The 18,023-nt window shown below is 39.8% G+C and overlaps 1 protein-coding gene across 1 annotated transcript in view; it reads left to right on the top strand.

The window, feature by feature from the left end:
• The window catches only part of NPNT (nephronectin), a 33,077-nt gene extending 15,261 nt beyond the window's left edge, over window positions 1-17,816 (top strand). Inside the window, exons 5-11 of the mRNA XM_019615124.1 lie at window positions 3,999-4,118; window positions 4,952-5,071; window positions 8,111-8,245; window positions 9,225-9,347; window positions 11,238-11,564; window positions 17,214-17,309; window positions 17,671-17,816. Of these exons, the coding sequence (XP_019470669.1) occupies window positions 3,999-4,118; window positions 4,952-5,071; window positions 8,111-8,245; window positions 9,225-9,347; window positions 11,238-11,564; window positions 17,214-17,309; window positions 17,671-17,801 (1,052 nt within the window). The 3' untranslated portion in view covers window positions 17,802-17,816. The remainder of the gene's footprint in view (window positions 1-3,998; window positions 4,119-4,951; window positions 5,072-8,110; window positions 8,246-9,224; window positions 9,348-11,237; window positions 11,565-17,213; window positions 17,310-17,670) is intronic.
• Window positions 17,817-18,023: the final 207 nt, after the last annotated feature.

The raw sequence follows: 18,023 nt of genomic DNA, 5'->3' as shown, positions 1-18,023 counted from the left end.
TAGTGAGGTGGGGGAACCCAGACCATGCTACTGCTGGGTGTGCACCAGAGTTGGTAATTATCCATGATGAAGTGTGAGGCTGTGCAGTGGTCAAAAAAGTCCCCCCAGGTTTGCCAGTGTAGTTCTGTTGTCATTTCCTTGCATTCACATTTTAATTTCTTTTCTTAAAAATTAAATACTTGCACTCAGCAGCTTTGCTTCTGTTATGGAGCTTCTTTCCATAATACCTAAAGCTTTCACCCTGCTTTTATGTGCACGACTGTGTTCTGTTACTTTGAAAGTAAGAATGCTGGTTTTGTACTGTGTAATTTTAGTAACTGTAGTAACATGTCAGCGTCAGCAGTTCAACAGCAAAACTTCAGGTGTGGGACAACAAATGGAGATTCCTGCAAAGAAATTAAAGGGATTCCTAAAGGCCAACGCTATGAAAAGGATTAACATTTTAAATTCCAATGTGAAAATTTAGCCTATGCATTTAATACATCTTAGATAACTTTTTTTTAAAGAGGAAACGACTGCTGTTTTCTCTTTGCCTCTTTTGATGCACTTGTACTGAGATGCCTCTATAGATGTTGTTTGAAGTATGCAGTTGATATCTTTGGGTAAGTAACTTGACCTTTTAAAACCAGCATATATTCAAGAGGTATGTTGCTGTAGCTGATTATTTGACCGCTAACAGGAGCCTGAACCTGTTCTTGAAAAAAACAGTCCTTACTTATAGAACAAGAAACCCATCTGAAGCAGACAGAGTATATTAATAGCAGGAATGTTTCAGTGCTCCTGTTTATGTGCAGTATATCTGGATTCTTCTATGGGAAGCACGCTGTTGCAGATTATGGGAACATGGGGGTAGATAAAGGGAGCTGTCAGCATATTCATACAGGCCTGTCTAAAGAATCTGCAAGACCTGCCAGTAATTATCCAATATACCTGTTAGGAATCTGAGTGTGCTTGCTGTGTGGTTTCCGAGTACGTGCCTGCATTGCTGAAAAGAAGTAAAAGACAAGTTGCACTTCAGGGAAAATAAGAGGGGCTGGGCAGAGCGCTTTAATGCAACCTGCTTGGAATGTGGTTTTGTTTTTAAGTAGCCAGGGCACTGCCAGTGCTGTTTTCCTGAACTGGGGCATTTCTTATGACTCCATAAGGTTAAAAACATCTTTCAATAGCTGATGTCAAGGGCTGAAGTGAAAGCCCATGACATGTGAGTTTTAGATTTAAGTGGAGCTGTGCTAACTCCTAGCTTATTTCTGATGCCTTGTGACCTTAGCTTTCTGTTATGTCAGCCAAGGTTAAAAAAATCGACTGTTTAAAGGCACAGGCATTTTATTCACAGCTATGTATTTTTAGACCTGAATCAAAGGGGTCAAAAGCTGATGCGACAGCATTTACTTACAGGCAGAAATAGAATGCAGAGAACAAATAATTTAGTCAAAATTTTGAAAACAAAACCTGTGTGATGTAAAATCCCAATGATTGTTGATGGCACCTGCCTTTTAAGATTAGGTTATTCTCAAGAGTGTCTCTGTTTGTCAATACCTGATCTTTCATTTCTGTACTAAGAATATTTTGTACCAGATGGTGGTGTACTATTCAGGTGGGACTCCAGTTATTTAAGGGTCACAGCGCAATCTGTGCATTATGGAAGGCAGCAGATTTTAAACTGAGAACAGTCATTAATAGCCTTTCAACTTTGATCCGTGTCGTAGTTCTGGAAGCAGCTGTGAGAGTCTGTTCTTAAGGGTAAGAAGTTTTGGAAGTGTAAGCGAGATGTTAGTGCAACTTTAATATCTGTCAGGAGCTACCTGATGTAGGAAGTTCCACAGAAGGAAAAAAAGCAGCCTGCTGTGCTACCTAGAGAACTTTGCTTCCCCAAATATTTGCCAGTTAATAATTAAGCATTCTTATGCTTTTTTTTTTTTCAAGAGTAAAAAATGTAAGAGTAATTGTCCTCCACTGTCATCATCATCTGTTGCTCTTCCATTTGACCTGTGCCTATATTCTATCAACTCTTAGCTGACGATCCCTGTTTCGCAGTGGGAAATGTATATCTCTTCTACATCTGTTTCTCTTTTAACAGAGCAGGTACACTTTATGATTCTGCTATTGGTACCTGCTGGGAGAAGTATGTTCTCCGAGCAACTTCAGAAATGTGTTCAAACTCCTGAAGTGTGAGTTGGGAAGGGAAGGGATGCTGTTTCTGCAATGCATGCTCTGCAGGAAGGTTGCAGAGGTCACTGCTCCTTGTTTCCAAGGCACAGGTTCATCCCTCCTGGCAGCCTTTCCTTGCTGAAGACATGCCTATGCTTACCTAGTCTTCCTCACTACTGTAGGAGTGCACGTTGCTCTTCAGGCTTCCTAGGAAGATCTTGTTCAGCCTTCCAAAGGGAGAAAGTAGAAACTGTAACCCTTACTATTACCCTGTTCCAGCAGAAGGGGAAACTTGCTGCTCTCCCCAGGACCATGGAAGATGAGGTCAGGTGGAGAAAGGTTGTGGGATGTGGGAGACATTTCTCTGCATGACATCTGCTTTTCCTTGGCTCTGTGAAGATGAAAGCGTAGCTCCAAAGATGATAGGTTTTTGTTCACACAAACGCTATTGGAACTCTCAGAAACAACGACATTGTGTTCTCATTTCTAGGCATCAACAGAATCCTTGAGTCTGATTTTGAATCATATCAATGACTTGGAGTCCAGTGTGTTTATTTTTCTCGATTGCTCAACATCACATTGATCATAATGGAAGGGAAAGCCCTCCTCATTTGTAGAATAAACAACTTTGTCCTGAAAAGAATTGCCCTCCAAAACTAAGTGATTGCAACATTTCAGGATGAATTTCACATCTAAACACAGGGAATTTAGAGAATGCCACATACAGCTAATGAGGACCAATATTTTCATCGACTTCCTTTCCGCTGTGAACCCAACTTCTCATTTTCTTTATAGCACAGACCTTGTCTAATTGCTGCCTGTAGTCCGTGAAGTAATCAATGAATTACTGACTAGAGGCTTATTTGTCTATCTGTTTTAATATCTTAACTCTAAACTTTCACACTCAGTCTGTAAAAGCAAGTGTCTTTCTCAGCTGGTGCCTTATAAAGTGACTCCATTTGTGCGCCTACCAATTGCTGGGAGCACCAAAACTTACCTTTCTGCTGTGCTGATTAAGGGGAGACACTTGATGGGAATGTGTTTAAAAGTGGCGATGGCTGTTTGCAAAGTTCCTGGAAATAAGTTGCTGTTATACTGGATACAAGGACCTGTCGTTAGTTAAGTGCTTGCTGGCTGGATTTGTGAATATATTTATTGTGTTCACCTGCGTTGTCATCTTTAGTCATCCATGCACAAATAACTAAGTTCTGTAGTGAATTATTCTGGTCCACCTGATCACATCAACACGTGTTCCTGGAAGAGAATTGTGAAGGAATTCCTGACTCCATCTTTTCTTGTGGGCTTAGTATTTTCAGTTAAAGTCATGAGTTCTGTATTATAAATCTGAAATAATAGCCTTTGGCAATAGTCCTTAAAAATATCACTTTTCTTTCCAAGAGATTGTTTTAAGGAGATTCTCATCAGCTTTTCTGCCTTCTGCTGTAACTGACTTTGAAGCATGACAGTGAATCACCAAATTGCTTTCAGACTCGCCCCAACAGTGACTGCAGCAGTGATATGTGCTTCTTCTCTTCTCTAGAGTTCTGATTTGGGCAGTCTGCGCTTATACATTTGCTAATGAAATTTGCCAGTGCTTAACTTAATGATAGTTCTTTGTTTTTCACTCATTTTTATGGAGAGGTACCTGAGAAACAGAAGTACATACTCCACATGGCAGGAAGACAGAACAGTACTTTGTAGAGCTTGTTCTAGACGTTTGCTGGGCTGCACATGTAAAGCTAATCGCCATATTTTTCCTTCTTTCTCAAGGAACTTGTTTTAACGGGCTTTTCACACATAGTTGCTATGTTTTTTTTTCCCATCCCCTTCCCTTGTACTCTTTGTTTCAGATCTAAACGAGTGTGGACTGAAGCCCCGGCCGTGCAAACACCGGTGCATGAACACCTACGGCAGCTACAAGTGCTACTGTCTGAACGGCTACATGCTTCTGCCAGATGGAACCTGCTCCAGTACGGCAAGGCTTGGTGCTTTCTTTTTCATCTCCTCAAAGCCCCTGCTTGGGTTTCCCCAGGAAACTTTTGTGAAATTAAGTTGTGTCCCATGCTAGAAGATTTATCTTGCTGGAAATTAGGCAGTTGTACAAATTGAGCTGAGCTGTCTTTTTTTTTTTTTTTCCCCTAATGAAATTAGTCTGAACAAACCAGGAGCAAATAGTTTAATTTTATTAGTTTTATTACAAGCTTTCCCAGAAGCATTCTTCAGAGCTGTAAATCACTGTTAATTGGCCTTCAGGGACAAGTACTTGCCATTTTCATTGCAGCAAGACACCTGCAGCTCTGTTGTATTACGTCCTTATAAATGTAAAATCATTTAAGCTGCAGATGTTGGTTGTCTGACTGGTGTAAAATCGTACTGTCATCTCTCTGGAGATCAGGATCCTACTTGCTCCCATAAAAGTGGATATTTTGAGTATGTGGAGAGAGAGAGAAGGGAAAAGAAATGACTTTAATTTAAAAGATACTCCTATTTTAAAATGTTGATAATGTCCAGGATGTGTTATATAAAGTATGTACTGGAATTTATTTTCTTCATGAGGGTTACATCCATTACTCGCTACAGTTGTAGGGCTCTTTTTTCCTTTTGTTGTCATTTTTGGTTTTGTTGTTGTTTCTTATAACCACGTGCATTTGCTCTTTAAAGCCTGAGTGACTACCTGTGGAATTCTACAGGTGTTTTCTTTACTTCTATCATAACTACTATGTCTCAATTCCACAGAGGTTACAGTGATTTTCTGTTACTGGTCAGTGTCATTATCTAAATGCGTTCCATTATTTGTCCCTAGGTGCCCTTTCTTGCTCAATGGCAAACTGTCAGTATGGCTGCGATGTGCTGAAAGGTGAAGTGCGCTGCCGTTGTCCTTCTCCAGGCCTGCAGCTGGGGCCTGATGGTAGAACCTGCATAGGTAAGTGATCAGTTGCAGATTTAATATTTAATATATATTTTTTCCTCATAGAATTTTCATCCTTACACTGAATGCATTTAAAAAGTTCATCAGGTGTATTTAGAGTGCAATGTAAATGTAGTTTCAAGAGGTGACTAATGAGGATGGAGATGTATTGCTCAGCTATTCTCAAGTGGTCTACATCAGAGATCCCCAGTGCTTTCCTCCAGTCTTGCAGGTTTCACTCGCATCCAAGCCCCTGGCCCTTACTACTCTCTACTGTTCCTGGGTAATTTTAAAGTATTGCTAAAGTCTGAGCAAGAGATGGCTTTCCTTCATGAGTCAAATAACGCTCAATCTCCCTTTTTGGTACAAAATGATTGGGATGTATTCTTTCTAAGTAGTTTCTCTGTCAAGCTTAAGTTGTGCTAAACCAGTAAATACCTCCAAGAATGACAGTTATTTGTGGCTAGAACTTTGTCTTTTCCTGACATCTGATCAAGCCATTCGCTGTTGGTGAATTTGTCAGCTCCAGGGAGTGTGCAGATACTGCTGCAGTGTAGATGCAGTAGAGAAATAACATTGTAGATGTAGTAAGAAAATTGAAGTGTGCATTGACTGCAGCTCATGAAATCCTAGTTTGAACAGAGTTTGAACGACAGTCGGAAATTTAATGCTTATTTTTAGCAGAGGTTTAAATTCCTCTAGACATTACTCTATTCTTAGTTTAACCTACGGAGATCATTCTCTTGTTAAAATGTTCCTTCCAGCCAACCAGTGTAGAGCAACCAAACAATTCAGGTAGGAAAGCAATTCATTTCAAATAGATAACAAAGAAGTAAAAAAGAATTCAGCAGAGTATTCATTGAAAATAGGGATTGACTAATTAATGACTCTCAACTCAATAAATCTGTGTTCCCTGCTCTTTGGAGTGGGTTTGGTATACATTTTAGCTTTAAAAGGTGTGCAGCTATATGAAGACTGAAAATCACAATTATTTTCACTGCAAAAGAAAGTCTGATTAGATGTTTTGCTTGTGGATGGAAACTTAAAAATATATCCTTGTAAACTTAAAAAACCAAATTATTTTAAAATCAGCATCATAGTTAGTTAGTACTTGGGTTGGTAATGCGGCCTTATTCACAGCAGGACAGAAGCAATCCTGTTTGTAATCCTGCTTCTCTACTGAACGCTGGCTCTGACAGTCATTGGGTGCTGCTTGTAGTATTTGCCTTAAGAGCAGCCGCTGGCACCAGGTTTGGGAGCGTGCCTGCATTGCAGACCAATGATTCTGAGGTCAGAATGCAAATCACCCCTCTGTGCCCTGGTTTTCATGGGCAGCAGGCGTGAGCCACAGCCTGCTGCAGCAGGCAAAGGGGAATTGCCTTACAGTGTTGGGGCCCAGGTGCAAATTGGCACAGGTCTGTGGGTTTGCAGGAAGCTGCCGTCAGTGTGCTGTGTGAGAGCTGTAGGAGGCCAGCCCTTACCTTCTGTCTTCTGCCTAATGATCAGTGTTATTCCTACCAGTAAACAGCATCCAATCCACTTCCCATGTTACATGCGAGCAGTAGACATGTGTCAGTTTTCAACAAAGTATTGATTAGTAGTTCAGTCCTATACCTTTAGGATATATTATTGCCTTGAAAATTTAACAATGTGACAACATCCAACATGCTAACTTCCTTACATGAATTTGCGAATACGTGAATTTGTACAGAAGGAAGTTCAGGCCTCTCTCACAAGCAGGAGGGTATGAATCACTCAACTTTGTTTTGCAGCCCTGACACTTGCAGCTGAAATATTCCTTTTCAGAAAAAAAATTGCACAGAGAGCAAAATCTCGCTTTCCCATAGATTAAGAGCCTGATAGAGGTGCAGAGCAAAGGCCTGAACTGAGCCCTGCAGATAACTAGCAAACATCAGAAGCAGTGTGCGTCAGAGGCAGCCGTGCGTGGCAGGTCCCTGCATCAGAGAAGAACTAGGTTTCAAGTACTAAGAAGACTTCAGCTCAGTTTTCAAGGGCTACAGAATGAGTGGTAGTGCAAGCAGTTTTTGAGTATCAGCCTGCTTTCCTGCTGAGAGCCCTGCACACTGTGAGAGCAGGCTCTGTTGGCATCTGCCTGATGTACTTAGCATGAAGCAGCAGCTTCAGGGAGCTGAGAGGTGCCATGTGCTGGATGAACATCCCACATCTTCCCAGAGCTCTGTCCTTACCTAGATGTTGCCTGGTGAGACACTACTTTAGGTGCTGCTGGCAGGGCAAATATAAGCCATGCGTCTCAGCACCTTTGATATCTGAAGGTCACCTTACACACATCTCCATGAAAGAGGGATCAGCTACAGTGCAGGGTAAGAACTTGCAAAGCGGCAGACAAAGTGTTCGGACTGTAGTGACCAAGTGGTAGTTGACCCAGAAACATTGCACCTTTGGCCTCAGCTTGAACTCCTTGTTGAGAGCAAGTCCTGAACAGATGAGAGTTTCTGATAAGCTCACTGAGCAGGCCGTGGATTAGGGATGCTTGAGATCTTTATAAAAGCAAGTGACCTTCTATCACATGATGATGTATTTTGAATAGGTACATATGGCCTGTGCTACAGGAACAATGTTTCAGGCATGTTTGAAAAAACAATTACTGGGGTATTTTTTATTATTATTCCTCACCTATATCCAAGTGCTATCTTAGTAACCATGCAGGGCTTAATGGGAGAAAAGTCATACAAGTAGCATGACATAGCTTTTCTTCAGCCAAACACCATTAAGTTTTAAGGATGAATATTTTCGGGCCTTGAAGAAGGCATTCTCTTGTCACTCATAGGGAGTTGGGAAGGCTTCTGGCATGGGAACCATAAGAATCTGGGCATGTGGTTAAGAGCTAAATTGAGGTGACACAGCTAGAAGTGCTTAGGTGTTACTGCTGGCAGACCGCCTTGCATTCAAAATAACAGTTTCAGAAGTACTTTGGCTATTCTTCAGTTTTCACAATGTGAAACATTTCATGTGGGTTGTATAGCTTGCATTTTACCTGTTACTAAGAGTAATGCAGTTCCTCTGTTTCCACAGATATTGATGAGTGTGCTACTGGGAGAGTTGTCTGTCCGCGATTTAGGCACTGCGTCAATACTTTTGGAAGCTACATGTGCAGGTGTCATAAAGGCTTTGATTTAATGTACATTGGAGGCAAATACCAATGCCATGGTAATACCACCATATTTCTTATTTGCATGTAACCAAGGTGTATTTAATAAACTTGAATTAATGGTTTAAAGAGGAATATTTGCATATGGCTGAAATGTTGAAGAAGGTTATTGTAGGTTGCTCTGCATTTGTATTTTAGGAAAGGGTGAGTAATAGAACTAAGTAGACTGAATGTGAAACTGGAAGTTTATGTTTGACTCCTCTTGCAACTGGTTCTCCTGCGAAAGGTAGCGGGAGTGCAGTGCCGGTGCTGCAGGAATTCCTTTCTAAATCTTCATCCCCACAGGTTTCACTGGGCAGAGACAGTTGTAGGTTTGGAGCAGCATGTCAGCTTTGGCTGTGTCTGAGCTGTCATGCAGTTGTGATCCATTGCGTGCCCCAAGATCCGAGAAAAGAACAGTGGCTGGGGTACACCCCTACTCCTTCCAAACCAGGCTGCAAAACCTGCTTACTCTGGAGACAGGTGGGAAAAGGTGAGGGTTGGTAAATAACCTGTCTTTGTCTCCACGCAAGACTGGAATGCAGCTGGTGTATGCCGTTCAACAGAGATGTTCCTGATCCCACTGCCTTAGTTTCTCATTGCCTCAGCCAATTTATGATCCTTTTTCTGAAAAACAAGTAAATAAAAACAATTATGTAGAAACAATAAGGCACTGCTTTATGTTTAAGCATAGTTTTAGAGAGAAGTTTTTGTGCAGAGGCCTAAAACATATAAAGGTCATGTATGTAGTTTCTATCTACACACAATAGGTACAATAAAGAGGAAGTGTTTTATGTAAAAAGGTAGTTTTAATACCTGGGTGTTTAAGAATGTGGATATTCTAGAAGTCACCACATTAACTTCCAGCTTCTTCCATTTCAGTTCTTTTGAATTTCTTGAAATTTGCATTTTTTCATGATCGTGCTACTGTTCATGTTTTTGCAAAGATAAGTAGGAAGAAAGGTTTCTTTTGATTTTTGATGTAACTTTCTGTTGCAGATATAGATGAATGTTCCCTTGGCCAGCACCTTTGTGGTAGTTATTCACGATGTTACAATACGCCAGGATCGTACAAATGCAAATGTAAAGAAGGCTACAGAGACAATGGAACAAACTGCATACGTACGTAAAGCTCCTTTTCCAAAAGAAGTTCTGAAAGTAAATGTGTCCATGAATCTTATGTTGTACCTTTTCAGGTATAACGCTATCAGGCTTAATTTATCACAGCTATTTTTAAAAATTAATGAAGGTCCAGGGAACGTAGTCAGAGTTGTGAGTCTTAGCGTGCTCTGATAAAAATACCTCTCTCTCAGACATTTTCATAATTAGAAAGATATTCATCTCACCCTATTCAGAGCTTCATTCTAGAAGTTGCTTCACAATGAAGACAAGTGAGTAAGTGGGGTAAATCTGGTCAGACAGCACATATTACCCATATGCTGTTATTACGTACACTCTGCAATATGCCCCAGTCAACAGTTTACCATGTCCACTCCCCAGATTTTAGCAGAGCTGAGAGAGGATTTCTCTGGAAGAGCTCCCTGTCAGACAATTCATATTTGTATTAGCAGAAGCAGTCATCCCTCTTGGTACAGAATAGGCCATTCCAGCTCCTTAACATGTGATGTCTCTCAGGACTACACAGCTCTATCTGCACGATCATTTTGAGGACCTGTGTTCATATGTGGGTTCTGGTTGTTGGTGACTCACCCGTCTTTCTAAAGAGCAGTACCACTGCAAACTTGTTTCCTTTGGCTTTAGTCATTATGGCTATGTGCTCTCACTATAGTGATCTTTCACAACACAGATGCTTATATATACATATAAGTTATATATGCTTATATAACTTACGTTATATGTAGACACACTTGACATGTTACTGGGACGTAGTCCTATGATACATTTGATATTTTAATATGCCACAGGGTAAAAACAACAGGCTATTCAAAAGAATGGTAGTAAGCAGACGGAAAACCTTTTAACCTGTTATCTTCAAACAGTTCATTGTTTAACAAACAGTATCTTAATTTTAGCTCTGTGTTATACTTCAAACACTTGTATGTTCACAAAATAAGTAAGTAGAATTCTTACTGGGGCTTTTAAGATCTCCAGTGAGATCAAAAGGTTTATTAACAAATAGTAAAATACAAATAACAAAACAGATGTTCTTGGATTTCATGTCTATAGAAACTCTCCTTATGATATAAATCTAAAATTTGTTACTCTTTATTTATGAAATATTGGGGAAGGTGGTATTGTAGGCAATGTCACTGCATTATAGGTGGAGCTCAGTTCATCTTTTCCTTTTCGTGGAGGATTAAAAAACAAACAAACCTCCATTCACTCATTTTCCTGGTGCTCAGCAAAGAAAGATTTAAAAGACAGCTAGTTGGCTTTGGTTTGTTGTCTATAAAGTGATAAACAGTTGTAGACAAGGAGGAGTGTTTAAAAGAAGTGGAAAGATTTGAAAAGTACTTTCTTAAACCAAAGGTATCTGCCCCTCCATGACTGAAATGGTTGTAACATTGGAGTATTACTAAATTCCCTCTGAGTAAAAATGCGTGCAGTTTTACAGCTTACGAGACACCTTCATGTCCATGCTATTTTACTAACAGCTCATTGTTGACTGAAAGAGAGTTGATGCTTGGGAAGATGTAGGCGCTGTGTGCCTGCCTCTGGTCATGCTAAATCATCTCTAATACACTGTAATGAGAAGTACTCATAATTCAGTAGTGTTGATGCTAAGGTGTGTAATTAGTTAGTGGAAACATTCAGAAGAAGAGGCATTAATTCAGCAGATTCTTCATGTCAGTGAATTATATTCGGAAGTTTCTGGAACGAGGACTCCATTTTGTTCCCGTCTTTATTCTCTTTGCAGTTACTCCTAACATTATGATTGAACCATCTGGTTCATATCACATATTCAAGGGCACCGGTATAACCAATAGGATTCCTGATGCTGGATGACAAGACAACCCCTCAGTCCACCATGTGTCCTTGCTTTTGTTACAGAAAAGCCGGTGACCAGACCAACAGCTCGACCCACACCTGGGCCAACAACTCGAACCACATCAAGGCCAACAACTCGACCCACACCAAAGCCAACCACTAGGTACATACCTGTGACAACAAGGCCAGTAACAAAACCAGTGACAAAGCCTCCACCTCCAACACCACCTCTACCTACAACGTTAAGACCTACACTGCCACCACAAAGAACTCCTCTGATAACCACCACACATCCTTTGCTTGTTCCTGCTGAAACCACGTCTTCCCAAGGAGCTACAGATGATAACAGGATACAGATAGATCCTCAGAAACCCCGAGGGGATGTGTTCAGTAAGTTGATTTACTTCCCCTTTCATTTATCATAATTGTAGAAATGATTTAGTGTACTGTTTTGGTGTTTTGGAACATTTTATCAATGAGAATGAAGGCATGGAAGTGAAAATGGTCATGCACTAAAGCTGCTTAAATAACTGATTTTATGACCTAACAAAAATGTGTTGAAGAAATTCTGGATTAATTAAACCAAAAATTTCAATTAGTTACATTTTCAGATGAAAATTTTGGAGGGAGAAAGGAAAGCCATTTTGTTTGAAAAAAGAAATATTGAAATATGTAATATAACTCATACTTGTGCAACTCAGGATGGCTCTCAAATCTGATTTTTTTAGACAGTGTATTTCCCTAGCTTTGAGGACGGTAAGAAATAGAATCATGTCAGGTTTCCTGGAGGGTCTGTTTTGTTACTGATATTCCATGAATCCAAACAATCTTTGATATTTATGACTAAGCAACTGTAGAATTACATAAAAATAGCATGGAGGTTAATGGTATGGATGCATCTATGAAAACAGATATGTAAAAGCTGAGAAGGCTAAAGATTCTTCTAGCACAAGGAGGAGCCTTTTTAAGAGCTGCTCCAAAAGATGCAGCACTGTTTCTGTGCCAGCTGTAGCGCATGCCTGAGATGGCATTACTGGCACGTGTAGAGTTGCACACATCTGCCAAGAAGCATTCAACACCCAATTTTATCTTTAGTTCTGCTACAGATCTTAGAGATGGGGAAGGTGTGTTAGAGCAGCCTTTTTCCTTCAGCGTGATGTACAGTAAAGCTGCTGAACAATGTAGGAGGAGGAGGAAGTGTGCTGTCTTGCAGCAGGTGTACAAGCAATGTGGGAGTTTTTGCTTCGGCATCTATGTAGGAACTTCTGGGGATGTGTTCTCTTAGATCATTAAATAATGAAATATTTTCATCCTTATTAAAAATGGCTTGTTTTCCCTGTTCACATTTTGTCTGAACATTATTTATGATAGGAAAAAAAAGCATGACTTGGAATTTGGAAATATATATCCCGGTACTGCTCAGAGTTTTCTTTTGATGTTTTTCGGGTTAATTTTAAACAGTCCATATAATACATTCAGTTAAAACTGAATGTTTTAACTATTTTTATGTAAGAATTTAAAAAGAAATACACTAAAGACTCCCAACACTTAAATAATGGGAAACATAATTAAAAATACAGAGTTCTTTGGAAATTATTTTGGACTATAGCAGCACATTCTAGACTGCAGCAGTATTCCCTCTAGAGGTTAGATTTAGAAGCTCGTGCTTTCAGTATGAGTGTTTGGGATACACTGTTGTACAGCCAGCCTATATATATAGGAAAAGTTCATTTTTGAAGTGTTCACTTTCTGTTTAGGTTAGCTGTGACTTGTGAGGGTTGTGCGTAGCTTCAAAGGCGTCAGGGCACAGTAAAGTAGGATTCCAAAAGGTGTCAAATAGAGCAGTTGTTACTGGCTTCATTTGGCAAAATGGGGATGGATAGCTCCTCAGATCAAGTTAATAAGTATGTCTTTAATCCCACGTTATCTTTTCCTCTATCTCCTGCTACAGAGATGCCCGATATACCTGTGTGTCTGATGGGTATAACTGAAATACTCTAAGTTTGCTCTAGAGGATAGGAGTTAGCACTGTTGTTCTCGCCACTTTTGGCTGCTTTGCAGGTATCATTGAGGTGGGTATTCCCTCCCACCTGACTTGTGTCCAAAGGGATTTAATTACCGAGCACAAAAAAGCATTTGTTTAGGATTTGAAACCTACAGTGTGGTGGAAAAGTTTTGTTCTTAGAGAAGGTGTCTGACGCAGCAGTGTGTCAGTACCCACTGCTTTGCTCAGCCATCTGAGTACTTCCACTGGACAGTCCACGACCAAAGGAGTTGGTAGTGTGCTTACACTGATGGAGGCCCCATCCTCTAGGCCAATTACTGCAAATATAGTGGCAGGCTAGAACGAGAGAGGGAATGAGTTTACATGAGCACACGTGCTTTCTGCAAGCATTTCTCAATTTTTAATTTTTTGTTATTTAACATTTTTCTGAGCTTGCTCCCAGTGACACGTTCACGCTTTTCTCCCTTTGTTGTTACTTGTCCTGCCATCTCATGCTTAGTAAACCTCAACTAAGCTTTCACTTCAGAGCTGATCAGCTTGAAGTCAGCTGGGGCTCAGTGAAGTTGATCTGTTAGCGGCCACAGAGAGCACAAAGCGTGCTGCTGTTAATGTTCTTTAAATACCTTTGCAGTTTTTGACAGATATCAGGTTGTTGCATTTCCCTTGACACTCTTCCCCTTTTCTAAACATGCCTGTAATGGCTTTAGGGATCTGCTTTTCCACAGAACAAAAAAAAAAAGAGAGTGTTTTTTAAAATGGAATTCCTACACTTGGCCTTTGAACCACTCAGTCAGATGCAGACAGTGGAATCTGGCACCAAGGATAATCTTCTCCTGATATGGGTATGGGGGAATGGAAATGAGGGAGGAATGCAGCGATGGCTTTAATGTTTAACTGTTTCACTGCAAACTGTAGTGAAAGAACCTCTCCTGTTTACTAAGATGGATAAAGTTTGACAGATAGAATATACTTCTCATTAAGAGTAGGAATTTCTGTTACCATTGGGATCTTAAAACAGATCTTAAAAACATAAGCTTAAAGACAAAGCTTAATGCACTGGGTATCAGCATTAAAAGACAGTTGAGCAAGTTTCTTTCTTAGTCCTCAATGTTGCTGAAAAGACTGGAACTTGGAGTCATTTCTCGTAATAGCTATTAACAAGATTTTAAGATGGGATTTTTTCTGCTGCCCCTTCCAATGACTGGAAAGTCCTTAGTGTAGTAAATGCAGTTATGTGATCCTTGAAACTGTAGAAATAAGGGAAGTGCTAAAAGTAAAGACTTGGGGTTGGTTATTCCATGATATCATGGAAACAGCATTTTACAGTAGCATTTTACTTACCTTCACTGTTCTGACAGCTATTAAAATCTGTCTTAATATTTAAGCATTTGAGATAGGCACTTTGTTCCTGTTTGTATTTTGGAGCTAAACCCTAAGATGGAGGAGCTGATAGTTTAACCACAGAGCCGATACGTGAGCTTTTGAAACAAGTTGTTTTAGCTGCGTTTCCCTCAGACTGAATTGCTACTTTCCAGTGCTTCTCTTTTCTCTTTAGAAAAGCACATTGCTTTAAAAAAAAATCTTCTGGAAGTACATATAGTAAGATGTTTGATTTAGGTCAAAGTTATGAGCTTTACAACCACCTGAGAAATGCAAGAGTAGACTTTGGAGTGGTTGCTCATCTGCACCATTGCTGAGGAGGGTGGAACAGTTCACCAAGACCCTTCCTGAAGTAATTCTTACTGCAGGATTGGGATCTGCAGATTTAGGCTGTGCAGCCAGGACGCCAGGGATATCTTTTTAGCCTGGGATAAATCAAAGTCTTCCCTGGGGGAAATGAGGATGCACTCTTCTCTTAATGACTGTGGAGTCTGGCTGACCTTTGGGCTACCCTTTCCTATAGCTGCTTTTTGCCAGTTCGTGTGACATCTCATCACTTCGGGGGAGTTTTGGAAGTGGAATTTAACAGCTCTTGATCATAGCAACTATTCAGGCTGAAAAGCTTTTTTCTTGTTTTGTTTTGACCATGAGTGGGAAGTTTGGTCGTGATCATTGTGTGGAATGGAAATGCATAAGAGTGCAGTGCTCCTTGTAAGGCAAAACTCGGTAGTAACAGTAGTAACAGTTATTGTAACAGGAAGCTGCACTCCATATTTTGCTTCGGTTTTGTATCACCAAAGCAATGTTTGGGCTGTAATTAAAACAGTGTGATGTGTACAACCATCTCTCACACTTCCAAGCTCAGTAATTAACAAGTAAATGAAATGCTTCCCCAGGGATTATAGAGCTGAAAAGAAACCAGTCCTGAGCAGTTGCTAAATGTTCCCTCCCTGCCCATGCATCCACGAAGTGCTCCAGCTAATTAACGTGAAGGATATGGCAGTATTGATGTATTGGCTCACTCAGAGCTTACAAAATTCTCCAAGAAGCCAGGTTTATATTTAATGAGCTTTATCAAACTGTTGAAGTTAAGTGAAAAACACACTTGACGTGCTATATAAAGTACACAGAAGGGGCCTGGAAAGCTTGCAGAAAATAGCTGTGCCAAATACTTGCTCCCATGATCACCACTCCACATACATGTTGTCGTGGCACAATGAAGGGAACACATGGAGCACACGGAGAGTCCCGCATCGCTTGTGGTAACTCTGGTTTTGGATCGAGTGCACATTCCTCTCATTAGGTTTGAGCACTGAACGGGCTGTTTGTGCTTTTCTAGGAGCCCATAACAGCACTGGGAGAGGACTTAAGGGGAAAGGTTTGAAGATTTTTGTTTCTAACTTTCATTTTTTTAAACTTTTAATTATTGGCAAGTAATGTCAACTTTAATTTGGAGAATGTGTGTATGTGTGCACAGACAGAACGGATTTTTAGAGAATAGCATGAACATAAAATATAAAATATAAAGGAGTTATGGAATTTTAAGTGTATGAGAAATGGTGTTGTACTAAGCAAACTGAAATAGTTTGTAAAATAAATTCCTAGTATTTTCTGCAGTTTGTTCCTGCAGTTTTTTGCTGCCTGAGCTGAAATGTTTTCTGTTATATATGACTATATTATTTGTGCATAGATATACTGAAGAATGTTTACTGAACTAAGTGGTGTAGGTTGTTCAAATTCATAGGACTTCTCCTGTATTAAATCTCACAGGAGCAAAAGAAACCCATTAAACAAAATAGGAAAAATATAATTGCAAACAATGTATCTTAAAAAAGAACAGGCTGACCTTAAGGCTGATCATGCATTGGTATCATAGACTGCAAATTGACGTCTTCCAAAATCTACAAATGATTCTGAAAAGAAAAAAAAAAAAGTTGTAAGAATTAGAGTAGTTGTAGAAATTAACAAGTTTCATACAGCCTTTGAGTTTATTTATATGCTATAGATCTTGTAGAGCATATAGCTTTTAAAATAATTTGCATTTCATTGATTATTTTGTCCCAAATGTAAGAAGCACAAAGCTACTGTATTGTTTTAATGTTGGTCTGTCTTCTGGATTTGGAGTTCTTACAAAGTGCTATCTATGTATTGTCCTCATGCAAAAGAATCTTGGATTTGATTTCTGGGTTAAGATGGACAGGATAGCTCCTTTCACATAGACCTCATTCAAATGCCAGTGCCTTGTGCTAAGTTGTCCTATGAAACATCTGTGGAAGGTGAGTGGATTGGAAACTTTGAGCAGGGGCTTTAATGTGGCTGTATGTTGTTGAGAAACCGCTATCTTAAGAAGTACATTTGGAGAGGAATTGTGTGCTTCAAAGTTAGAGATTTCTTTTTTTCTTCATTGAAAAAGCAGCTTTCTTTAGAAGAGCCTTTAGCAGCTTTGCAATCACCTTTTACAGAGCTCAGATAAATGTTACAACATAAATCACCAAGGCATAAAGTTTATGAATCTTTGCGTCAACTGTAATTAAATATATTGAATTTTCCAAGAGAAGCACAACGCCCAGAGCTGCTCTCTGTTTTTATTATAGATAAGGAAGTGGGTCACTATCTTTATCTCATTCATTTCTGAAAACCTACTTTTCTCACAGTTCCACGCCAGCCCGGAGTGAGCAATAACCTGTTTGAAATACTTGAAATTGAAAGAGGGATTACTGCTGATGAATTTGAAGCAAATGATGACTCAGGTAACGATCACATCTCCTGTTTGGGGCCCAGGGTTTAGGATTGTTTGAGATTTCTTGTGCTTGTACACAGTTTACAGGACTTCTAGATCTTATGCCTCCTGCTTAGGCTGTGCTTTGTAAAAAGAAAACAACTACCTAAATGGGCCTTCATAATCTATTAGGAAAAGGAACTAAGCACAAAAATAGCACAAATTGTTAGTAATAATAATTGTATCCTTTTTAGTTCTAGTATTTTTATATGTTCTTTTTCCTAGTGCTCCTTCATTTTTGTATTTCTGTGCCTGCATCAGTCACAAGTGCTTTAGTTCCCCAACCAAAAGACTGAAATCTCTCTCTTTCACCTTTTGGCTGTTCTGCCTAGGCATGCTGGTACACAGCTGTAATTTTGACAGTGGCCTGTGCGGATGGATCAAGGACAAGGATGATGGTTTGCACTGGGAGCCAGTTAAAGACGTGTCAGGTAAGACTCATGCATACGATCTTATCCTGTAGTTGAAGAACTACCTGGTCTTGAGGTTGATGACAGTTCTTGAGTTATGACAGATTTACACAGATTCTGTATCACGTTAGTTGTGGTATGTATTTATTTCAGGCCCACACCTCTTCTGTGTATAAAATCAGAACTGAGGATTCCAACATGAGAGGTCATTTGTGCTTTATCTTAGCTGATGTCTTTACAAGAAAAATGGCTCCAAAAGAGGAATAAGTGTGTTC

Source organism: Meleagris gallopavo, chromosome 4 (assembly GCF_000146605.3).
Source record: "Meleagris gallopavo isolate NT-WF06-2002-E0010 breed Aviagen turkey brand Nicholas breeding stock chromosome 4, Turkey_5.1, whole genome shotgun sequence".
NCBI classification, from domain to species: Eukaryota; Metazoa; Chordata; class Aves; order Galliformes; family Phasianidae; genus Meleagris; species Meleagris gallopavo.
Note: the sequence above shows the minus strand (reverse complement) of the source record. Positions and strands in the feature narration are given on the sequence as shown.